At 36.7% G+C, this 19009-nt stretch overlaps 1 protein-coding gene across 11 annotated transcripts in view; it reads left to right on the forward strand.

Annotated features, from left to right (window-relative positions):
• LOC105488348 (DENN domain containing 4A) overlaps nt 1-19009 on the forward strand; it is a 130555-nt gene that overhangs the window by 47606 nt on the left and 63940 nt on the right. For all 11 annotated transcript variants that reach the window (XM_071101188.1, XM_011752352.3, XM_011752342.3 and 8 more), the window contains 7 exons: nt 1059-1128; nt 3933-4102; nt 4870-5108; nt 9025-9091; nt 10185-10243; nt 12186-12330; nt 12614-12789. In XM_071101188.1, coding sequence (XP_070957289.1) covers nt 1059-1128; nt 3933-4102; nt 4870-5108; nt 9025-9091; nt 10185-10243; nt 12186-12330; nt 12614-12789 — 926 coding nt within the window. The remainder of the gene's footprint in view (nt 1-1058; nt 1129-3932; nt 4103-4869; nt 5109-9024; nt 9092-10184; nt 10244-12185; nt 12331-12613; nt 12790-19009) is intronic.

Below are 19009 nucleotides of genomic sequence, written 5' to 3' on the forward strand. Positions count from 1 at the left end.
ATAGTGGTGAAGAAAACAAAATCCCTACCCTCATTGAGCATATATTCAAGTCAGAAAGACATTAACAAGCAAATATAGCATGTAATGATAAATAAGAATAAAAAGAGGCTGGGCATGGTGGCTCACACCTGTAATCCCAACACTTTGGGAAGCCGAAGTGGACGGATTACCCGAGATCAGGAGTTCGAGACCAGCCTGGCCAACACGATGGCCAACATGGTGAAACCCTGTCTCTACTAAAAATACAAAAATTAGCTGGGCATGGTGGTGCACTCCTGTAATCCTAGCTACTCCTGGAGGCTGAGGCAGGAGAATAACTTGAACCAGGGAGACGGATGTAGCAGTGAGCCGAGATTGCACCACTGCGATCCATCTCAAAAAAAAAAAAAAAAAAAATCAGCCAGTCATGGTGGCACGTGCCTGTAATCCCAGCTACTTGGGAGGCTGAGGCATGAGAATCACTTGAATCCAGGAGGTGGAGGTTGCAGTGAGCCAAGATCGCACCGCTGTACTCCCGCCTGAGTGACAGCGCAAGACTCCGTTAAAAAAAAAAATTGGAAGTTAAGTTATTCTTTTAAGGAGTGGTGATTAAAGTCTGATTTGGAAATGAATTTTGGAGAAAGTAGGAAATAAGGAAGTGGATTTAACAAATTACAACTCTTGAGGCATAAAGGGTTGCAGAAAAACCTAGCAATATCTGAAACAGATTGTGGAGTCGAAGGTATGCACTTGAGTTGATATTTCGTAGTTTATCATTTATACCCACAGTTTGGACTTAGAATAAAATCTAAATGGTTGTGGCTTAGCTTTGTTTAAAAGAGTCAAGTTTTCTTCATGTTATTGCTGTTGCAAGGGAAAAAAAAGTTACAATTTACTTCTGAAAGAAAAGTGGACAGTGATCCCAATAAAATGTTGACAAAACAGCCAACTGAAAATAGCTAGCAGAGAGAAATTTGTTACTACATCTTAGATAATGCATACTAGAGAGCTCAAAGAGATTCCTTTTTATCAAGTTCCTACCTTTTAAAAATTAAATATGTCTTTTTTTTTAAATCCAGTGGGGATCAGCGGTATACCTGTGTTATAAAAAATCAGTGGCAAAGACGAACACTATATCTTACAAAGCTGGTAAGTGTAATTTTTCATGGAATACTTCATATATCTGTGTATTACAGGGCCCAGAAAGGTTAAAGAAAAGAAAAAAACCTGCCTAGGATGTGTTAGGATCAGAACTGGGACTACAATCCATATCTTTTGATTCTCATTTTTGTCTTCACTCATATGTTTATTGGATGCTTGATGAAAGATTAATTTTAAAATAAAGCGGGCTTTTATTTTAAGCCTTGGGTTTAAATAAATAATAAGGATATCTCAATTATCTTTAAGTTTTTAAATCAGCAGAAATATGGGAAAATGTATTTTAATTTTAGATTAATATTTCTTTAATACTTAAATTTAGTAAGAGCTGTAGTTCACATGAAATCATGTTTCATAATAATGAAAAATATTACAAACCAATTTGAAGTTTTATAATGCATAGTCAAAATGTCCAATTTTCAGAGACCCCAAAATATCAAACATAGTGATCTTATTTACAAGAGAACAGATTCAGCCTTTTAAAAATTGCTTTTATGCAGGGCATGGTGGCATGTGCCTGTAGTTCCAGCTTTTTGGGAGGCTGAGGCAGGAGGATTGCTTGAGCCCAAGAGTTCAAGACCAGCCTGGGCAACATAGACCCCATCTTTAAAAATATATACATATATACATATACATGTGTATACATGCTTGTGTTTAGAGTTCTAGACTCAAGTTTCTCTTTTACATTTGATTTTTTTTTTTTTTTTTTTTTTTGAGACAGGGTCTCATTCGGTTGCCTAGGCTGGAGTACAGTGGCATGATTGTAGCTCACTGCAACCTCAGACTGTTGGGCTCAAGGTATCCACTTGCCTCAGTCTCCCTAGTACCTTGGACTATAGGCGTATCCCAGCATGCCTGGCTAATTTTTTAAATTTTTGTAGAGACAGGATCTTGCTTATGTTGCCCAGGTTGGTCTTAAACTCCTCTGTTTAAGCGCTCCTCTTGCCTCAGCCTCCCAAAGTGATGGGATTACAGGTGAGGGCCACCATACCCGGCCTTTGATATTTTTGGATCTACAATTTATCACCTTTTTTTATTTTTATTTTTTTGAGACAAGGTTTTGTTCTGTTGCATAGTCTAGAGTGCAGTGGTGGGATCATAGCTCACTGCAACCTTGAACTCCTGGGCTCAAGCAGTCCTCCCACATCAGCCTCCCAGCCTCCCAAGTTGCTGAGACTACTGAGAGTACATGGTGGCATGTGCCGCCATGCCTCGCTAATTTTTTTTTTTTTTTTTTTTTAGTAGAGATGGAGTCTTGCTGTATTGCCCAGGTTGCTCTTGAACTCCTTGGCTCAAGTGATCCTTCCACTTCAGCCTCCCAAAGTGCTGAGATTACAGGCGTGAGCCACTGTACTGGCTTTCATCAGTATTTCTTTTTCTTTTCTTTTTTTTTTTTTTTTTTGGAGACAAAGTCTCACTCTGTTGCCCTAGGCCTAATTTGTAGATATCCTCAAGAAGATTATGAGTCATTCTCACTTCTCACTACCAGAATCCGTTCCTCTATTTTGTTTACCAATGGATGCAACCATTGAAAGGCTGGAGTGCAATGGCATGATCTTGGCTCACTGCAACCTCTGCCTCCCTAGTTCAAGCAATTCTACTGCCTCATCCCAAGTAGCTGGGACTACAGGCGCATGCCGCCATGCCTGGCTAATTTTTTGTATTTTAGTAGAGATAGGGTTTCACCGTGTTACCCAGGCTGGTCTCAAACTCCTGAGTTCAGGCAATCTGCCCGCCTCAGCCTCCCAAAGTACTAGGATTACAGGTGTGAGCCACTGTGCCCAGCCAGCCTTCATCACTATTTCTATACTTACTTTATGACTTTATTACCTCATGACCTGAGAGAGTAGTACAGAGTTAACTATAGATTCTCATGGGACCTACTTGCTGGCTAGCATGTAATTAAATGATTTTAGAACTGCCTTGGACCTTAGTTTATCTACTTCATCTCATTTTATAGATGAGAAAACCATACTCCTGTAGTATGTCGTTTGTCCAAAGTCACAGAGATATTAGTGGCAGAAGCAACAACCACTTACATTCCCCCAGTTTATCTTTTTGTCTTTGTAGCTGTCTAGTGATAATATCTACTTGACTTTAAGGGCTTTATGGCCAGGGAACCTATTTTCTGTTTCTAGTTCCACAAAATGAGGTACAAGGTTCTTCCTGGAATGTATTCAGTGGAAGATGCCTGGACCGTTTTCCTAATGTGAAATCATAGGCAACTTAAAACTCTATCTTCATATGATCTGGTGTTACTTAGAAGCTGAGCTTGAGTTGGTACTATTGCTAAGACATTGTAAATATGTGACTCTTCTATTTTTATGAGTAATTTTCCTGTATTTGTGCTAGAAGTTAACATATACTCCTATGGGATATGAATTTTAATGTGTAAAAGCACCCCTGAGGGAAAGTTATTGAGAGCTGATGAAGTAGATAGATGAAAATAAACCATATTGAAAATTTCAAAAACTTAGTATGCTTTCTAAGGTAGTGTGGCCACAAACTGAATTTTTAGGAGTATGTTTGTGCATTTCTGTAGGATATCTTTTTCTTGTTAGCTTTAACATAGCCTTTATGGATGAAGCTTGATAAATATTAAGCAGTTAGTTAATAGTTATAATGTTCAAGGATTAAAATCTCTATGAATCCTACCAAAGTATTCACTGTCATTACATACATGTCATGCTTTGGCATTCCAAATGTGTGAAATAACAAAGCATTTTATCATCATTGAACTAATAAGTACCTAAATTCAAGAGATGATGACTTAATATTTATTGTTGTTTTTATAGGCCTAATTTGTAGATATCCTCAAGAAGATTATGAGTCATTCTCACTACCAGAATCCGTTCCTCTATTTTGTTTACCAATGGGTGCAACCATTGAATGTTGGCCATCAAATAGCAAATACCCTCTCCCTGTATTTTCTACATTTGTTTTAACTGGAGCCTCAGCTGAAAAGGTATGTGTTTGACAATTTGTATCTGCAAATTTCTTGTACATTTTCAAGTTTTCTATAATGCAAAGAATAGTAGGGGAAAAACTGATTAAATTGAATGCATTATGCATACTTTTCCACTTGATTAAAATAACTGTATCCAGGGACAGGAAAAGAGAATTTTTAATCAGTCCCATCCACCTAAATGCTTTTTTGTGATTGTAGTGAAACATTTTTTCATCATCAAATGACGATCCTTCATTGGTTCACTTTCTGTGATAAAGAAGCTTTGAAAGTAACATTATTAAATATATAATGCAGTTTAGAATTATAGACATGATAGTTGGTAGGGACCTTAGAAATTATCAAGTCTAACGTCCTCATTTTGTGGATAGGAAAATTGATGTCCCGAGAAATTCAATGAATTGCCCAACGCTGGAATTTGTATTTCCTTATCTAAATTTTCATCTCACTTTCTACCAAATAATTAATTTTCAATCATTTTCTTCTAGAGAATATTGATAAAATTGCTTCCACTCTTTATAAAACAAATAAATTTAATCAAAATAACCTTTTCTTTCAATAGTAAGGAGACATGAGAATAGCACTATATAATTCTTAGATACATCAAGAAAGCAGGAGGGGTGTCTCTTCATCACTGTGTTCCTAATACCTGGCCTCTCACCTGGCTCATAGCAAGCATTTATTAAATATTTAACTGATGATGTCATTTGGATATATGATACAAAGTATACAAAGTATATTTACTGGATATATTACTTGTTTTGCAGGTTTATGGTGCTGCTATTCAGTTTTATGAACCATACTCTGAGGAGAATCTCACAGAAAAACAGAGACTTCTTTTGGGTTTAACATCAGCAGATGGGAAGTCTGATAGTTCCAAAACAATTCATACTAACAAATGCATCTGTCTTCTTTCTCACTGGCCTTTTTTTGATGCATTCAGGAAGTTTCTGACTTTTCTGTATCGTTATTCCATCTCTGGGCCTCATGTCCTTCCAATTGAGAAGTAAGTTAAGTGTTCTTGGTTCAACATTTGACAGATCTTTCCATTATGTGGAAAATTTGTGTTGGCAACTGGGTAAATTTTGTATGGATACTAGATTTCTCAAGAGTTATTTGAAAAAAATGGTTTCTTTCAGTCAGGTAATATTTCTCCATTGTGTGTTTGTGGTCTTGTTATTTAAAATAATTTTGTCTCCAATGAGATGAAATTAATGTTTCTTTTTTTTAATGCTCTTGTAAAGTTTAGAGATCCTAATCTGGACAAATGCTGAAAATTTTTTACTAATTTTTAAATTCTTATTTTACATATACTTTAAATTTATTATGAACCTTTAAAAATGTTTCTTACTGGGGCTGGGTGCAATAGCTTACACCCATAATCTCAGCACTTTGGGAAGCCAAGGCAGGCAGATTGCTTGAGTCCAGTAGTTTAAGACCAGCCTGAGCAACATGGCAAAACCCTGTCTCTACAAAACTACAGAAATTAGTTGGACATGGCCCATGCCTGTAGTCCCAGCTGCTTGGGAGGCCAAGGCATGAGAATCACTTGAACCTGGGAAACGGAGATTGCAGTAAGCCATGATCATGCCACTGCACTCCAGCCTGGGTAACAGAGGGAGACCCTGTCTCAAAAAAAAAAAAAAAAAAAAAAAAAAAAAAAAAATTCCTTACCGTATTTACATATAATGAATGTAAAGGAAAAATTAGATGAATGCATTTTTTTTCTTTGGCAATATACCCAGTAATGGAATCGCCAGGTCTATTTATTTTAAAGATAACAAACCCATTACATGTTAATATAAATGTCTTTTTTGAAAAATAACTTTTCCAAAACTAAAAAAACTTTAGTGAGCAGAAGGGCATTGTTTTACATTTTTGCAAATCTCTAATGTCTAGCTTAATTGAACATAGCCGGGCTTCCATATATGGTTCTGCATTCAATCTGTTGCAGTAGTTGTTTTGGTTGAAATATACAAAGAAAGCCTGGCCTCCCACAGATATGTAGATAGAAAAGGGAGGGATTTTGAATAATATTTTCAGAAAGTTTTGGATATTCTTTTTTTTTGACGCTGCACCAAGCTTGACAAATGTTGGTTTCTTACAAGTTATTTGCAATCTAAAACTGTAGTAGTGAACTTTGTCAGTTACATTAAAATCTATTGGTCTGGCCAGGTGTGGTGGCTCACACCTGTAATCCCAACACTCTGGAAGGCTGAGGCAGGAGGTCAGGAGTTCAAGACCAGCCTGGCCAACATGGTGAAACCTTGTCTCTACTAAAAAAAAAGAAATACAAAAACCAACCGTGGTTGCTGGTGCCTGTAGTCCCATCTACTCTGGAGGCTGAGGCAAGGAGAATTGCTTAAACCCGGGAGGCAGAGGTTGCAGTGAGCCAAGATCATGCCACTACACTCCAGCCTGGGCGACAGAGCGAAACTCTGTCTCCAAAAAAAAAAAAAAAAAAAATCTGTTGGTCTGTTTGACTCTTTGGGGGAACTTCCAGTTATGCATTATTTTGTAGCATTGTGCATTGGTCATTTGGAAAATGCTGATTTGCCAAGTTAAGCACATCTTCCAAATGTAGACACATGTTATTATTAATATTAAAAAATCACATTTGTTAATATCACCACCTATCTTAGAAAAGTTTTTGAGCATTAGGAAGCTTTCAGGCTCATGGTGCAGAATTCTAATTTCCACTTGAAAGTTTGTATTTAATTATTGGCAAATACTGCCAGTAGCTGGGATTACAGGCGTGTGCCACCACACCTGTCTAATTTTGTATTTTTGGTAGAGATGGGGTTTTGCCATGTTGCTCAGGCTGGTCTCGAACTTCTGACCTCAGGTGAAACACCTGCCTTGGCCTCCCAGAGTGCTGGGATTACAGGTGTGAGCCACCGCACCTGGCCTGTCAGTCATCTTTCAAACAAAAATTGCACTCTGTGGGAGAAAACCAGCAAGTTCACTCACAACTTAGTTGTACAAGTGCATTTCCAAAATCAAGACAACCATTGTACTTCTGTATACAACAGAAGTTCTTTATGTGTAGTTTCCCTTTCATCATACAGAATTTTAAAAATGTACACTACAGCCAAAACTTAATACAATTAGTAATATTTACTGCTAATGTTGACACTCTTACTGCAAGTGTATAGTAGTAAAGAATATAGCAACTACTAGTACATTTTGGTGCCACTGCCTTGATTCATAGTAAGTCACCAGCAGTTTTACCCACAATGCTCTTGCACTGTCAGTGCAAATGTCAACATTGTGCAAAAAGCAAATGACATCATATAATTTTTTGTTTGCTTGTTTTTTTCTTTTTCTTTTTGTTTTTTGACACAGAGTCTTGTTCTGTCACCTAGGCTGGAGTACAGTGATGTGATCTCAGCTCACTGCAACCTCTGCCTGTTGGGCTCAAGTGATTCTCATGCCTCAGTCTCCTGAGTAGCTGGAATTACAGACATGCGCCACCACATCTGGCTAATTTTTGTATTTTTGGTAGAGACAGGGTTTTACCATGTTGGCCAGGCTAGTCTCAAACTCCTGACCTCAAGTGATCTGCCCACCTTGACCTCCCAAAGTGCTGAGATTACAGGTGTGAGCCATCGCGCCTTGCCTGTTTTTGTTTATGAAGCAGCGTCTCACTCTGTTGCCCAGGCTGGAGAGCAGTGGCATGATCATGGCTCACTGCAGCCCGGACTTCCTGGGCTCAAGCCATCCTCCCACCTCAGCCCCTCCAAGTAGCTGGGACTACAGGCGCATGCCACCATGCCTGGCTCATTTTTGTATTTTTTGTAGAGACAGTGTGTCACCACGTTGCCTAGGCTGGTCTTAAACTCCTAGGCTCAATCAGTTCACCCGCCTCAGCCCCTCAAAGTGCTGGGATTACCACACTTGGCCAACATCATATTGTTATTATAAAAATAGTTGTGACCTTGCAGATCTTCCCTGAATGGATCTTGAATATCTTTAGGGGTTTGTGGATCACACTTTGTTTTCTGCTGTTCTAACTACTTCATAATTCAAGCAGATGTATATGCTGTGGTATTCATTCCCCGCTTAATGTTTGTTTAGATTATGAGTACTTTAATGGTAGACATTGGTGGCTTTATGCCTTTTATACATATCCTATCATGTCTGTTGGTATGTTTTTATATAGTGAACAGGCAAAACATATTTGTAAATTAATAAATTTCTAGTATTGTCTATCTAGTTGAAATTTTCTTTGTTCTGAAACCAAGATGATTTTGAAATAATGTTTTTAAAAAAAATACAAACATTCAGACTGGAACAAAAATTTAAAAAATAATTCAGAAATAAAATAGCTTATTCTCCCCCAGGAAAGATTTTTCACTGTGGTCGCTTTTTTTCTGTTCCATAGTGTTAAAAAGAAAATCCATAGATCTAGCTTTTTATCTGTCTTATTCTGGGGGAAAAAACCCTACAAAATCATTAATATAATTTTTAACGTATTGTTAATAGAAAGAATACTGTTCATTTTTTAGAAGCTATTAAATGGTTTCATTTTTTTCTGAAGCACTTTAAGTGTTTGTTGTATATAAAATATGAGCAATTCACTAAAAAGCATATTGTAAATGTAAGAATTTACTTTTTGGGTAATTTCCACATCACTGATATGTCACATATTATCTAGGTAAAAGTTAAACAGACTTTTAAGACGGTGATAACAAATGTTGTTGAAGTGAATACCTGTTAATGTGAAAAGTCACTGGGTTTAAGCAGAAGCAACTTTAATGGGATGAATGATTTTTGATTGTTCACTTGTTTTCATAGTATTGGGGATTTCAAAATAATAGGTACACAGGGTTTTGACTCAACTTGGACTTGTGGAGACATGTTGACCTTTATATCATATGGCATTCACTTTGGAATCACTTACATTTTTGTTTGTTTTCAAGGCATATTTCTCATTTTATGCATAAAGTTCCTTTTCCATCTCCTCAGAGACCACGGATTTTAGTTCAGGTGAGTTTTTTATGTTTTTGATTGGGGGACCTATGAGTTGTTATTGGCTCTGTCAAAATGTAACATAAGAATAACAATTTTGAATGAGGAAAAAAACCTAATGAGATTTAGAGAGGCATGATCATGATTCCCCATTATTCCCCAGATACTATTCCCCATTGTAGTTTGGGCCCTTAATGTTTTATTGACTCCTCCCAGACATCTCCTGCTTTTCTTAGAGAAAGCGTTCAACAATTAAAGAAGTGGGTTGAAGTAGACATTTTGAATACACAGAAAGGAACTTTTTTCCCCTAAATTTGTTGTAGGTATTTGAAAGTTTGTGCCTTTGGCAATCATATAATAAGTTAAATGTATTAGAATAGATATAAGGAAAAGTTATGTTTGCATAAATTTCAAAACATAGATAAGAGTAATTACATTATTATATTGATACAGATAAAATATCTAAAAAATATTATTTTGAACTTTATATTCAGTCTGAATATCCACATGTCATTTCTGTCTTGTTTCCTGGTATTTAGTGTAAGAAAATACATAGCACATTCAGTTTAAATAACACACAAAAGATTGTTTTATGGTGGAAGTTAACAAACTTTTTTGGTTATTGGTCATACAGTAAATATTTTAGTCTTTACTGATCATCTGATCTCTGTCACAACTATTCAGCTCTGCTGTTACAGCACAAGAGCAGCTAGGTAATATGTAAAGAATGAGCATGCCTATATTTCAGTAAAACTTTATTTACAAAAACAGGCAATCTATGGATTTGCCATGTAGGCCATAGGTTTTTTGACCCTGGTATTTTGGTATTAAATGAATAATTTAGTCTTTCAGTGTGAATTTGTTAAAATGGCATCAGGGAAACCATTGAGGACAGAAGAAAAGAGGATTCACAGTAAGAAGAGTTAGTAGTTGGAAGGGGTCAGGAGCTGTTTTTTAAGATCTTAGTGAGTGATATAAATTGTTCTGATACTGGTAAATGGATATAGTGAAACTTCATGGGCATAATCATTATTCTAATATTTTTAACAGAAAGTGATGTTTTAAAGTTCATCTTTATGTTTCAAATTCTTTATTTTAAATCTTCTTCCAGTTATCACCACATGATAATCTAATTCTCAGTCAGCCTGTGTCTTCACCTCTTCCACTAAGGCAAGTAAAACCTCATTTCTATTTATTTTTCTCTCAATCTAGCATAATATTCAAATATTTTCTTTTTCCTAGCTAAAATTTCAAATGTTGATGGGAATACTTCTCACTGAACTACTACTACTATACATTTCTTTTACTTAATGTTTGGGTTGCAGTTATTAACGAAAAAAAGGAAATTTTTATAATAGTGTTTTGTATTTTGTGTATCTATTATCATCAAGTACCTACTATTGTGTAAGTGTGTGGGGGGGGTGTATTTATATATGTAGATGATGAGAACAATTAATTTGAACTTTAACCTCTGAAGAACATTCAAATGCAATTAATTTTTTCTTTTTAAAATGCAATTAATTTCCAAAAGAAAAAAAAGTGGTTCTAATTACTAAATTGTAGAATAAGACAATGTATTTTCTTACCTTAAAAGTTCAGAGAAATTATTAAGTATGTTTTCTCTACAGTATCCTTTCTTGAAAGTTGATTAGCTGTGTAATTTTTTCATCAGAGAAATGGTTACAGTTTGATTAAGTTGTACAGCAGATACCTAAGGGAGAGCAGCTGCCATCTTTGACATTAATTTTGTAAGAATTGCAGATTATTTCATCACTAGCTCTCAGCGCAGAGTGACAAATGTTTTAACCTTTGTTTGAGCTGAAAATAAACTAGAAACAATGACTGAGACTATGTATGTTACTCTAAATTACGTAAAGGACTTTTTTAGGTAACAGCTTTATTGAGTTATAATTCACATATCATATAATTCACCCAATTAAAGTCTATGATTCAATAGTTATATTCACAGAGTTCTGCAGCTATCACTGTAATAAATTTTAGAACATTTTCATCACCCTAGAAAGAAACTCTTTACCCTTCAGCAGTTACCTTCCTTAATTCCTCCCATCTCTAACATACACATACCCCTCTCCAGCCCTAGTCAACCACTAATCTACATTCCGTTGCAGTAGATCTGTCTATACTGGACATTTCATATAAATGGAATCATACAATATGTAGTCTGGCTTCTTTGACTTAATGTTTTCAAGGTCTGTCTATGTTGCCTCATGCATCAGTACTTTTTATTGCTGAATAATATTTCATTGTATGGATATATGTTTTATTTATCTGTTTATCAGTTGATAGACATTTGGGATAGTTCCACATTTTCGCTACTATGAACTTACCCCAATTTTTTTGTGGACATATGTTTTCGTTTCACCAAGAGGCTTTTGTTACTAGTTTTGCTTTATTTAAAAGATTATTCCAGTGAAACTAGTTGTTTAGCATTATATAAACAAAATACTTGCTGGCTTACTGAACTATTTACTTTGTCAGTTCGGTATTTTGTTACTATATAGAAGGCCTAAGTTTATTGTTTTCATTATTAACTTGTTTTGTATGTGTATCTCATTATTTTGTACCTCTTGATTTCCTATTACTATTATCATTACAGTAGTAAAGATTATTCATAAAATTAAGTTTTAATGTGTATTTACCTTAAGGGAAGTGGGCCTGTAAGTCATATGGTTTTTCTGATAATTACAGTGGAAGATAGACCATGTCCAAAAAACTTCCATTTAAGGATTTGCTTTCAATCAAAGCATCCCTTTTATAAATTGCATTCTTTATTTGGACATTATGTACATGACAAATCTTTTTACATGAAATGAAGCAGATGACTTTTCGTTTTCCATATTGAATACAGTACAGAAGAATGATTTTGGAATCTCCCAGAACTGCATTGTTTTCATAGTGTGTTTGTGATGCAGTGTTTTCCCTGCATCATAGCAGCAATCATGTTTAATGGTGAATATATAATACAAATTGTACCCTAATCAACATATATAATACAAATCCTACTCTAATCAACTACTTTTGCCCATTGTTTTAGATAATGAGGTGTTTGGATCATTATTTTATAATTATATATTTTTGTTTGGATTGACAGTGGTGGCAAGTTTTCAACACTACTCCAGAATTTAGGCCCTGAAAATGCTGTGACACTACTGGTGTTTGCAGTAACAGAACATAAAATTCTTATCCATTCCCTACGGCCATCCGTGCTTACTAGTGTGACAGAAGCATTAGTTTCTGTGAGTATCACAGTTTCTTATTGGCAGTCAATTTAGTTTAAATTTAGTTTATTTATATAACTTAAAGCCATTTTAATGCTTAACTAAAATTCAGAGAGTAATGAATTTGTGTTTTTTGAAAGCAGTTTTGATTTCCTGACCATTAACTGTAGTTACAATTATTTAATTCATTATCAGGCATTAGACTTTAGGTAATACTTAAAAGACAGTTTTTTGTGTGTGCTGATAAATTATGTTTAAGTGTCAAAAAGGTAAATGCTCTCCTATCTTTTGTTTATCCAAGATGATTTTCCCTTTCCACTGGCCATGCCCGTATGTTCCTCTCTGCCCACTGGCTTTAGCAGATGTCTTGAGTGCACCATGTCCATTCATAGTAGGGATTGATTCAAGATACTTTGATCTCTATGATCCTCCACCAGATGTCAGTTGTGTTGACGTAGATACCAACACTATTTCTCAGTAAGTACATTTTAGTGATTCTACATCTATATTTTACAACTTTGTAGCATATGTATGTAACTGTATATTTTATGATTGTTAACGAGGATTCTTTTAAGATATATTGTATTCCTTGTTATGTGGGGTAATCACCATCTTTGAATCAGACTTTATTATGCATCAATGGAGTAGATTTAGAGTATTAAAGGTTTTATTGGAAAGACTATACATTTTATCCTCAGGCTTTCAATATTTAAGAAACATTTTTAATGTTAGGCTTGCTTAGAAATTTAGCCAAAGGGAGCTGGGCGCAGTGGCTCACGCCTGTACTCCTAGCACTTTGGGAGGCCGAGGTGATCAGATCACCTGAGGTCAGGAGTTCAAGACCAGCCTGACCAACAAAGAGAAACCCCATCTCTACTAAAAATACAAAATTAGCTGAGCGTGATGGCGCATGCCTGTAATCCCAGCTACTTGGGAGGCTGAGGCAGGAGAATTGCTTGAACCCGGGAGGCAGAGGTTGTGGTGAGCTGAGATCACACCACTGCACTCCAGCCTGGGCAACAACAGTGAAACTCCGTCTCACAAAAAAATTAAAAAAAGAAAGAAAAAGAAAAAGAAATTTAGCCAAAGGGAAATTGAGGTTAGAAATAGAAAAAGTTTATTTCCCTTTAATGATATGAGTATAGGTGAAATCACAAATTGAATTAAAACACCATTCTTTAATATTTCAATCCTATTTCTAGTCTTTTATAATACTATTAGAATACTTACATATAGGCTGGGCATGGTGGCTGACGCCTGTAATCCCAGCACTTTGGGAAGCCAAGGCGGGCGGATCACTTGAGGTCAGGAGTTCGAGACCAGCCTGGCCAACATGGTGAAACCATGTCTCTACTAAAAATACAAAAATTAGCTGGACATGGTGGCAGGTGCCTGTATTCCCAGCTACTCGGGAGACTGAGGCAGGAGAATCGCTTGAACCCGGGAGGCGGAGGTTGCAGTGAGCTGAGATTGCACCACTGCACTCTGGCCTGGGCGACAGAGGGAGACTCCGTCTCAAAAAAAAAAAAAAAAATCATAGTAAAATAAATGCTGTAACATTTTAAAATAACTGTAAAATTATACATAATTTCATTATCTTTACACCCTAGGGATGCAAGGATTTTATGTTTTCATCTCTTTGCATTGAAATTATATGTAAGTTATAGCTATTGGAACTATTTTTAAAGCCTTTTTATAATTCTGCATTGTTTTGTGTCCCTTATTTTCCATACTTAATCTATTCAGGGAAGAGGAAATTGATGCACTGTCCACATTGAACCCACAGGACATGCTTATAATAACTATGATTTAGTCTAATAAAGCCCCAAAGCTGGTACAGCTTTTACACTTAAATATGTAAATGTGAAGTAGGTTTTTCTCCTTTTTTTTAAAGAAATGGGGTCTCACTCTGTCAATCAGGCTGGAGTGCAGTAGCATGATCATAGCTCACTGCCAAATTTCTGGGATCAAGCAATCCTCTTGCCTCAGCCTCCCAAGTAGCTAGGACTACAGGTGTGTACCACCAGGCCTGGCCACTTTTTTTTTTTTTTTTTTTTTGAGACAGAGTCTTGCTTTGTCACCCAGGCTTGAGTGCAGTGGTGCAATCTCGGCTCACTGCAAGCTCTGCCTCCTGGGTTCACACCATTCTCCTGCCTCAGCCTCCCAAGTAGCTGGGACTACAGGCATCCGCCACCACGCCCGGCTAATTTTTTTGTATTTTTAGTAGAGACAGGGTTTCACCATGTTAGCAAGGATGGTCTTGATCTCCTGACCTTGTGATCCACCTGCCTCAGCCTCCCAACGTGCTGGGATTATAGGTGTGAGCTACCGTGCCTGGCCATACCTGGCTAATTTTTTTTTTTAATTTTTTTGTAGAGAAGGGGTCTTGCAGTGTTGTCCCAGCTGGTTTGGAACTCCTGACCTCAGGGTATCCTCCTCCCTTGGCCTCTCAAAGCATTGGGATTACAGGCATGAGCCACCACACCCAGTTTTTCTCCATTTTTAAATAAGAGCTTTTTATCTTAAAGCTTTTTTTTGAAAAAAATTTTATTTTTTATTTTTTTGAGATGATGTCTCATTCTGTCACCCAGGCTCAAGTGCAGTGGCGTGATTTCAGCTCACTGCAACCTCTTCCTCCCAGGTTCAAGTGATTCTTCTGCCTCAGCCTCTCAAGTAGCTGGGACTACAGGTGCACGCCACCTGGCTAATTTTTGTATTCTTAGTAGAGATGGGTTTTCACTGTGTTGGCCAGGCTGGTCTCAAACTCCTGGCCTCAGGTGATCTGCCTGCCTCAGCCTCCCGAAGGGTTGAGACAGCCTAAAGCTTTTCGATTTAATTATGAAACCTTAGATTAGTTATCAGTCTTGTCATATGTCAAAACCTCAAGTGCCTAAACCATTAGAAAAGTTTAGCAGAAAATGAATATTCTCTTATAAAGCATGCATACTGTCAAAAAGTTTTTATTCATGGAAAGCCTAACCAAGAAAATATGAAATATATTTTATGCATAAAAGCCCTTTTACATATGGCATCAATAGATTCAATGGTTCTTTACCATCAACATTTCATTCTTTACCAGAACTGTTTAATACTTTCAAATATTAAAGTAATATAACTTTTCCTTGCCAGTTTAATGTTACATGATATAATATTTTTTAATTGAAATTAACAGTGGTAAGAGTGTATACTGTTTTTATTATGGTAATAAGTTGTATTTCCCCCCTTATAATGTGTCTTAATTTGTTAAAAGAATTTTCTCATCTGAGTGTGATGACTCATACCTGTAATCTCCACACTTTGGGAGGCTGAGGCAGGAGGATCACTTGAGGCCAGAGGAGACCCCATTTATACAAAAAATTTAAAAATTAGAAGAATTTTGTCTTCCTACTTACTCTTTCTTTCTTTCTTTCTTTCTTTCTTTCTTTCTTTCTTTCTTTCTTTTCTTTTCTTTCAGGTTGCTGAGGTATGAACTCTTTTCTTTCTGCTTTTATCACTAATGAGTTAAAGAATCAGAGAAACATGAGTTGTTTGTGCTCATGAATTCTTGACATTATCACCCTCCAAACGGGTGGAGGACTAGACTAGCGAACTGACAGCTTTCTACTTTCCTTCAATTAGAATTTCTGAAGCCCCAGCCTGAAATTTGAAAGAAAAACAAATCCCAAGTGTGGAATTTTTGGTTTCTTTTTCCCTTCCCTGTCTGTCTTAAGTATATATAATACAGACTATGTTTTAAATATTAAGAAATTTCTGAAGAAAGGGAAAGAAATTAATATATATGTACTAAGTGTAAAGCTACATATGTAGCCTAAGTTATCTCATGTGATTCTCCATACTTTGTGTGGTAGTTCTTTTTTTTTTTTGGAAGCAGAGTCTCGCTCTGTCACCCAGGCTGGAGTGCAGTGGCGCAATCTTGGCTCACTGCAAGCTCCGCCTCCCAGGTTTATGCCATTCTCCTGCCTTAGCCTCTCAAGTAGCTGGGACCACAGGCGCCCACCACCATGCCCAGCTAAGTTTTTGTATTTTTTAGTAGAGATGGGGTTTCACCGTGTTAGCCAGGGTGGTCTCGATCTCCTGACCTCGTGATCCACCCGCCTCAGCCTCCCAAAATGCTGGGATTACAGGCGTGAGCCACTGTGCCCAGCAGAGGTAGTTCTTGTTAACTCTTCTGACAAATGGGGAAACCAAAGCTTAGATTTTTAAGCGGCTTACCAAAGGGCACATAGCTTATACTGTCAGAACTGGGTTTTAAAGCCATTACTGTTTGACTCCAAAACTAATGCTTTCTGCCACTAATTATTGGGTAACTATGTAATATGTGTATGTCGTAAAATAATATAGTAATCTTGTAAGTGGAAGTCATCGTGAGTATACATTTACTCATAAGATGATCTTTCTTATAAGAAGATGATCATAGACCAAACTCAAGTACTTCAAAAATTTCCCTTACGGCTGGGCACAGTGGCTCATGCTTGTCATCCTAGCACTTTGGGAGGCCGAAGCAGGCAGATCATGAGGTCAGGAGATCGAGACCACCCTGGCTAACCAGTGAAACCCCATCTCTACTAAAAATACAAAACATTAGCGGGGGGCGGTGGCGGGTGCCTGTAGTCCCAGCTACTCGGGAGGCTGAGGCAGGAGAATGGCATGAACCCCGGAGGTAGAACTTGTAGTAGGCCGAGATCGCGCCACTGCACTCCAGCTTGGGCAACAGAGCAAGACTCTATCTCAAAAAAAAAAAAATGCCCTTACCCAGCCAAGTTTTAGAGCGAAGATATCAAGAACAAGAGGCGGAAATTATGGCAATAACAGTAATTAGACGTGATCAGATGATACCAAGATGTTGTTCATTCATTTACGCCACAAACATATCCTGAGTGCCCTTTTTTGCTAGGCACTGGGAGTAAAATGGCAAACCACGTATTCTCCTTTCTTTTAAGACACTCGTAATTAAGTCTAGCAAGACAGGCACTATGCAGTGAATGGTAAGACACAGTGGGAAAACTGTGTTACTGAGTTTCATCAAGAAAATAATTTGAGAAGTGTTTCTACATTGCGTTCTTACTATAACAGAGGATCCTGTTGGTCACGTTGTAAATGTAATCACACCTTCACAGCAGGACATCTGCAGTTTGACTCTGCCCAATCTTTATTTTTATTCTCATTTGTAGAAAGATAGAGGGGACAAATTCTAAGACAGTCATTTTTGTTTAGCTTAATAACTTTCTTATCCCACTCTTTTTTTTTTGTTTACTTTTCAAAGTGATATTTGCCCTTTTTTGTTCTGTAGGAAGTTTAGGGAATATAAAAAGTTCAGCAAGTTCCACTACACACCTGTGTTATGTTGTTCTGTGGTGGTTAGAATATGAGTGTTTTACTTTTCTTTTCTTTTTCTATACATTGTTCAAGTTTTCTAAAATGAATATTCATTGCTTTTGAAATAAAAAAACTGATTCAATAAAAAGTAGAGTCATCTGGGCACAGTGCCTCTTGCCTGTAATCCTAACACTTTGAGAGGCAGAGGCCAGGAGGATTTCTTAAGGTGTGGAGTTCAAGACCAGCCTGGGCAACAAAGCAAGACCTCATCTCTACAAAATAAAAACTAGCAGGCTGTAGGGGTGCGCACCTGTAGTCTCAGCTGCTTGGGAGGCTGAGGCAGGAGGACCACTTGAGCCTGGGACTGCAGTGAGCCGTGATCATGCCACTGCACTCCACCCTTGGTGACAGAATGAGACGTTGTCTTTTCTTTTTTTTTTTTTAAGTGGAGTCATTAAAGCTATCTTGAAGTCCAAATGCTTCGCAATGCTTTATCACCATGCTCTTTTCTACTCCTACCCCGTGTATGGTTTAGAGACCAACTGTGTTGTAATAGCTATAATAAAGGAGATTATGGGAGCCTGTCCCAGAAACAAAGATACAATAGTTCCTCCCTTACCCGTAGTTTGGCTTTCCATGGTTTCAGTTATCTGTGGCCAACTGCAGTCTGAAAGTACGTAAGTACAATACAATAAGTTATTTTGAGAGAGAGAGCCCACGTTCACATAACGTTTATATAAAGTATATTGTTATAATTCTATTTTATTATAAATTATTGTTATTGATCTCTTACTATTGCTAATTTATAAATTGAACTTTATCATAGGTATATATGCTTGGGAAAAAACGTAGTAAAAATGGGGTTCAGAACTGTCTGTGATTTCAAGCATTCACTGGGGGTCTTGGAATGTATCCACTACAGATAAGGGGGAAACTGCTTTATCATTTTTTAACAGATATCCTCTTTTATAGTTATATAAGTATTTCACAATGTACTTTATTCAAGTAATTTAATATTATAGGTTATTTCTTTTTTGAAAGAAACAAAAATGATCCTTACTTATGCTCTTAGGAAACTAAGAAACTAAGTGTTTAAATATACCAAAGTATTTTGATAAGCTCTGTGGATCATGAGTTTACTGAAAGTTTTTGTAGTGCTTTTTCTTACAGTATATAAGAAAAAAACTTGTAGGATTTTTCTAATACTTAGGTGTCTAAGCACACTTAAGTGGAGATTAAGAGTAAAGATCACCACATTAAGCTTTATGGTAATTAGCAAGATTCCAAAGCAACTGGAATTTACTCAGTATAGTATAAATTTGTGAGCTATATTTAATACAAGGTTCTACCCTCATACAAATTAATTTTTAAATATTCAACA

Source organism: Macaca nemestrina, chromosome 7, assembly GCF_043159975.1.
Source record: "Macaca nemestrina isolate mMacNem1 chromosome 7, mMacNem.hap1, whole genome shotgun sequence".
NCBI lineage: Eukaryota > Metazoa > Chordata > Mammalia > Primates > Cercopithecidae > Macaca > Macaca nemestrina.